This window comes from Erigeron canadensis, chromosome 6, assembly GCF_010389155.1.
Source record: "Erigeron canadensis isolate Cc75 chromosome 6, C_canadensis_v1, whole genome shotgun sequence".
Taxonomy (NCBI): domain Eukaryota; kingdom Viridiplantae; phylum Streptophyta; class Magnoliopsida; order Asterales; family Asteraceae; genus Erigeron; species Erigeron canadensis.
In genome coordinates this window covers 6,763,559-6,769,654 of record NC_057766.1, presented here as the reverse complement: position 1 = coordinate 6,769,654, position 6,096 = coordinate 6,763,559, and the positions used below count along the sequence as shown (strand labels likewise).

Below are 6,096 nucleotides of genomic sequence, written 5' to 3'. Positions count from 1 at the left end.
TGAAAATTTTTAACAAATCTTATAAGTTTGTACTTTTCCTAATGAAAAATGCTCACAAATAGATAATGCAACACCTATTGATAATTCAAATCCCTGGTTAGATTCCTTTATCTAATTAACTATGAAGACAAGTAAACTTGAGTTAATAAAAACATGCCTATGTTTTTTTTTCCATATTTTTAAAGTACTATTGTCATAATATGTAGTTTTTGGATAGATTGTCTTGAATAAAAAAAATATAAATCTTTAAGTGACCTATGTACGGAAACATTATAATCTTGTGTCAAGTACGAGTAAATTAAATGCTTTTTAAATTACGTACCAAAAGTCAACACTAATCTCAAAAGTCAAACGGTCCGATATGTTTGTCCAAAAATGTCGTTTTTTATGCTCACTCAGAATATTCAATTATATTTGAAATTTGTCAATATTATTCATTCACCTCCAAACTTTTAATTTTCATATTTATGGTGCATTTGTGTGTAAGAGACGTATTTCAGGATTTGTATAAGCAACAATTCCAATAACCATTTGGGTTATAGCCCGGTGGCTATCTGCCCCCTAAAAAATGACTTGGTGAGAACACCGGCCACCCAGGTTCGAATACCTGCAAAAGCATATTCAACCAGCCAAGGTTTTTGGGGTCTCACCGCCTGACAGCATTGCAGGGTCGTTAGCATGAAAGAAAAAGTTCCTCTATGAGACTAAGGGTTCCTAGGCATTTACTCTTTAAACAACAATTCCAATGGAACCTCCATAGACCACAAAAAAACATGCAATAAGTAGATAAACAGAGAAAGACGAGTAACTGCATTCGTGGTACAAGCAGCATCAATCAAACTATTCAGATGGCACAAAATAAGCTAAAAAGAAACTATAAATTAAGATGTACCTAGTTCTTGGAAGCTGATCTCTTTTGACCATATAGAAAGACAAAGGTTTACAAGTTGCTATTGCCTATTGCCTTCTGTATATCTCTTTAATTAGTAGATGGTGATAACTGATAAGCTATATGACCTCTGTGAATTCATAGACAAGGAAAAACCTTTTTTCAAATTCTTCGAGTCTCTCTACAAAAATTGAACTCCAAATTTAGTACAAGGCAGAAAATTGTAAAAGTAAAAACGAGGTTATTAAGGGTGCATTTAGTTCGAGAAAACACTCTTTGTTTTCCATTTTTGTTGTCCAAAAAAACAAGGAAAACATAAAACACATTCAAATTGTATTTTTCTGAAACAATTTTCCAAGAAAACAAAAATCTTTGTTTCCACTTTTTAACTAAAATTAGAAAACTACTTTTTTTTGTTTGCGTTTTCTATTTTTGTTTTCCAAGCTAAGAAGATAGAGAAATAGAAAACAAAAACAAGTGAATTGGAACATGTTTTCTAGTTTTTTAAGATGAAAAAGTGAAAACTGTATCTATTATTTTGAACGCGTTTTCAAATTTTTCAAAGGTTTTCTATTAATGAAAAACTCTTTTCATTTTCTAGAAAATTGAAAATGGAAAACTAGAAAACATTTTCTTAAACTAAAACGCACGCTAAAAGAAGGCCACTTGAAATACATCTACTTCATTTGCACAAAACTTACTTCCGGTTTTTTGAAATGCACCCACATATATGAAATTATTCATCTATGTTTTTTCCACTTGCATGCATCTTTAAAAATGTGCAACCATTTTTAATACATATTTAAGTTTTGAGATGTATCATGTATGAATAAGAATTTAGTGAGTTTGTATATCATTTGAGGTTCTTATATATGTTATGCTATGTTTTATTGGCTCTAAGGATCTATTTAATATGTGAACCATGAGTGGCTAATTTCCGACACAGAGACCAGCTTCAATCCATTTTTGTGTATCTTGACAATCTTTATTTTTCAGTTAGAAAAGTTTGAGCTCGCCCGTGGCGTAATTTTTCCAGGTCTTCATATGCTCATTATTCTAACTCATGTCTTTTAGATATGATTGTGTCGAAAACTCACATTTTTCATTAATGAATCTTTTGCTTTTACATAACGAATGTAGAAAGGTTTACAACCCATATATTTGGGAAATGGAAACATGGTTAAACGCCACGCATCGATGACTTTGTGGCACTGTTTGATTGAAATTACTCTGAACCAAAATCAACTTCTTTTGGGCCTGCCTTTTGTTGTTCATGCCTCTTCCAGTCACAACATATATATTCTATTCCGTTATTAGAAAACTTTATTGATGAAAAGTTGATATATCAGTCACAACATATATACCTTAAAATAGTTCAATCTACTTTCCGATAGCCAAAAATATATATTTGAAAAATATCAACAAGAGTTTTGATTGGTGATTATAAAATGTTTTGTACCTTTATTAAGATATCCAAAAAGGAATGGATCTTGGTCTAGTATCTCCAAAAGTATTGCAGAGTTTCTTTGATCTGGAGCAGTATCCTCTTCTTTCAGAACTTATAATTTTCAGGTAACTATTTGTGTACAGTTAATTGAACAACTTCTTAATGCCTCATTTCACATCTGGCCATATTATAAATGTCAATACCAACCTGTGTACTTTTGAATGAGTCAGTTCATCTTTTCATATAGTACTCTTTTCATCTCATTGAATCTAAACAGAAAACTTGATGCAAATGCATTACTTAATTCCATAAAAGTTGTTCAACACTTGAAAAAAACCTTCCAGGATCATAAGTACAAACATACAAGAATTAACATATTATAAAAGGCCTTACCCATGTGACCAGATCAACATTTTCAGAACAAAAAGACTATTCGGAAAAAGGCTAAGATCAATATAATCATAATAGCCTAGTCTAAGGGGAATCAAGGACATATATATAATTTCAAATATAAAACTTCAAAGAAAATAAGCTAAGAGAGAAAAAGCCTTATGAAGATGGGCTATAAGACTAAGCTAATAATAGGCTTGAGTAAGCATATAAACCTAAGCTAATACGCTTCTCGGAACATAAAAAATGAGCTTATCATTCCTTGAAAGGCAAACAAGCTAAAAACCAATATCATATATACTCACCATGTTTACTGAAGATGCACTACTGAATTAAGTTCTCCATCTGTTTTAGAGTTGCAAAGTCAAGCCTTCTGTTTTGACTTGTTCAACATCCATGCCTACATGACTACATCTAGGTCTACCCAATGCAATTACTTCCTAAACACATTGTTTATAATTGGTGCTCCATCCTAAATGCCTACTTACTCCAAATTCAAACAGATCACCACCAACTTATCGCCTGTGGAACAAAATACCTCCATACAACGGATCTAATGACCGCCTAAACAGAGTATTGAGAGGGCTTAGATCTCAAGTTAAACAAATTAGACTCTCCAGATTGGAAGTCTAGCGCAACAGTTCAATACCCCAAAATACTTAGTACCTTACTTTAATAGGTTAATAGATACTTTTCATATGGGTCATTGACCCAGGAATATACAAACACATTAATTCACCAAAACATAAACCTCATTAACCATTGGTGGGACTCTGTTCATCTTTTCAAATAGTACTGTTTTCATCCAATTGAATCTAAATAAAACTTGATGCAAATGCAATGCTTAGTTCCATAAAACTTGTTCAAAAGTAGAAAACTTCGATTTGATTGCAATCGTCCAGGAAAATAAGTACGGGGAAGACTATGGGGAAGAAGGCTTCTTACTTCTCTGGCCATAGATGATCTGGTAGAGAGGCTGAAACGCGTTTGGGATCTCATCACCTTGGATTGGGTCATGATACGGAGACCCTTCCAATGGCGGATGCAATGAAGTGTGAGACATCGGTGGAAACTGAAATTCATCGACTCCATTAAGTTGGTTCCAAGCCATTCGATGCTGCTCCTGTTCCATCTCGTAAAAGTAACGCTGCCTCTCGATGTCCCAGATTATGGCATGAGCCCGGATCTGTGCGTGTCTATCTCTTTCTTCTGCAAGCTTTTCTCTAGTTTGTTCACGGCGTTCTGCCTCTAACCCCTGAAGTTCCATCTGCTTTTGTATGTTGGTAACCAGCATCTTCATTTCGTCATATCGTTTTTTTTTCTCTTTTTTCCGCTATCTTTTCGCTTTTTTCTGCTAGCTTTTCTCTGGCTTGTTCACGGCGTTCTGCCTCTAAAGCCTGATGTTCCATCTGCTTTTGTAAGTTGGTAACCATTGTCTTCATTTCGTCGAACTGTTTTCTTTCTCGTTTTTCTGCTAGCTTTTCTCTAGCTTGTTCACGGCATTCTGCCTCTAACTTCTGACATTCCATCTGCTTTTGAATGTTGGTAACCATCGTCTTCATTTCATTGTGCTGCTTTCTTTCTCTGTTTTCTGCAAGCTTTTGTTTTTCTTCTACTAGCTTTTCTTTAGATTGTTCACGGCATTCTGCCTCTAATGCCTGACGTTTCATCTGCTTTTGTATGTTGGTAACCATCGTCTTCATTTCGTCATATTGTTCTCTTTCTCTTTTTTCTGCTAGCTTTTCTCTTTCTTCTGCTAACTTTTCTCTAGCTTGTTCACAACGTTCTGCCTCTAATGCTTGCCGTTCCATCTGATTTTGTATGTTGGTAACCATTGTCTTCATTTCATCGTATTGTTCTTTTTCTCTTTCGTCTGCTAGCTTTTCTCTTTCTTCTGCTCCCTTTTCTCTAGTTTGTTCACAAAGTTCTGCCTCTAATGCCTGTCGTTCCATCTGCTTTTGTATGTTGGTAACCATTGTCTTCATTTCGTCGTATTGTTCTCTTTCTCTCTTTCCTGCTAGCTTTTCTCTCTCTTCTGCTCTCTTTTGTCTTTCTTCTGCTCTCTTTTGTCTAGCTTGTTCTCGACGTTCTGCCTCTAACGCCTGTCGTTCCATCTGCTTTTGTATGTTGGTAACCATTGTCTTCATTTCGTCGTATTGTTCTCTTTCTCTTTTTTCTGCTAGTTTTTCTCTTTCTTCTGCTCTCTTTTCTCTTTCTTCTGCTCCCTTTTCTCTAGCTTGTTCACGACGTTCTGCCTCTAACGCCTGTCATTCCATCTGCTTTTGTATGTTGGTAACCATTGTCTTCATTTCGTCATATTGTTCTCTTTCTCTTTTTTCTGCTAGCTTTTCTCTTTCTTCTGCTCTCTTTTGTCTTTCTTCTGCTCTCTTTTCTCTTTCTTCTGCTCCCTTTTCTCTAGCTTGTTCACGACGTTCTGCCTCTAACGCCTGTCGTTCCATCTGCTTTTGTATGTTGGTAGCATTTGTCTTCATCTCGTCGTATTGTTTTTGAAATATAGATGATTGCTTGTCAATTAACTTTTGGAAGTATTGTCTTGTGCATTCCTTTGGAACTGTAATTCGTTCTTCCATCTCTCTATCGTCAATTATGTATTCAGTTGGGGATTCTGAGAATACAAGCATGCCAAATGAATACACTGACATCACACAGTACACTGGGGGGATAACCTTAATGTTTACATCTTCAGACACGGCTCCCAATTGACAGAGTATTTCAGAAATGTAGTTTCCATAGGGAATGTATCGTCGGTGTTGCTGCTCATACATATCCCATATGTCATCGATCATCAAATGTGCAAAGCTATATAAGTAATCTCCTGTTAATAAAGCATGGAGGAGATGGATCTCAAGAGGATAGATCGACCCCAAGCGAAGAAAATCAGATCCACGAGAGAGAAACGTTGACCGAGCTATTCGCCACAAAACTTTCGCTAGTGGGGTCATCATTGATATCTCATACCCCAGTTTTTCCTTGATCTCTATATTTTCCTCACTCCCGAAAACCGTCTTGCAGGCTTCAGTCCATCTAATTTTATTTTCTGCAGTGGCAGCCTTGGAATCCACTTCCTTGAAGCGCATATATGGCAGATCTGTGCGAGTGTCAACTCTAAGAAGATTTTGGATATTTCCGGGAGTGATAGTATAGAACTTACCATCAACAATGCCAGTCAATTCATCCCCGGTTCTTGAGAGTGATGCCATCCACTGCTTGACAACACCTGTGTAAATCTTGTCACAGTTGAAAACTTGAAACTAAGCAAACTTTCCCATCCCATCTTCTCAAAACGTTCTTTGATTGTATAATCTTCAAATTGTGTTGGATGCAATGACTTGCAATTATTGATACCCAC

At 35.7% G+C, this 6,096-nt stretch overlaps 1 protein-coding gene across 1 annotated transcript; it reads right to left on the bottom strand.

Annotated features, from left to right (window-relative positions):
* Nucleotides 1-4,030: 4,030 nt before the first annotated feature.
* On the bottom strand, nucleotides 4,031-4,893 carry LOC122604227 (vicilin-like seed storage protein At2g18540). The gene has a single exon (XM_043777119.1). The coding sequence runs from the start codon at nucleotides 4,871-4,873 to the stop codon at nucleotides 4,031-4,033; it is 843 nt and encodes a 280-aa protein (XP_043633054.1). The 5' UTR covers nucleotides 4,874-4,893.
* Nucleotides 4,894-6,096: the final 1,203 nt, after the last annotated feature.

What these genes read in the sequence shown, in the direction of transcription:
- LOC122604227 (XM_043777119.1), bottom strand. Translation starts at nt 4,873, where the DNA reads ATGAAGACAATGGTTACCAACATACAAAAGCAGATGGAACGACAGGCG.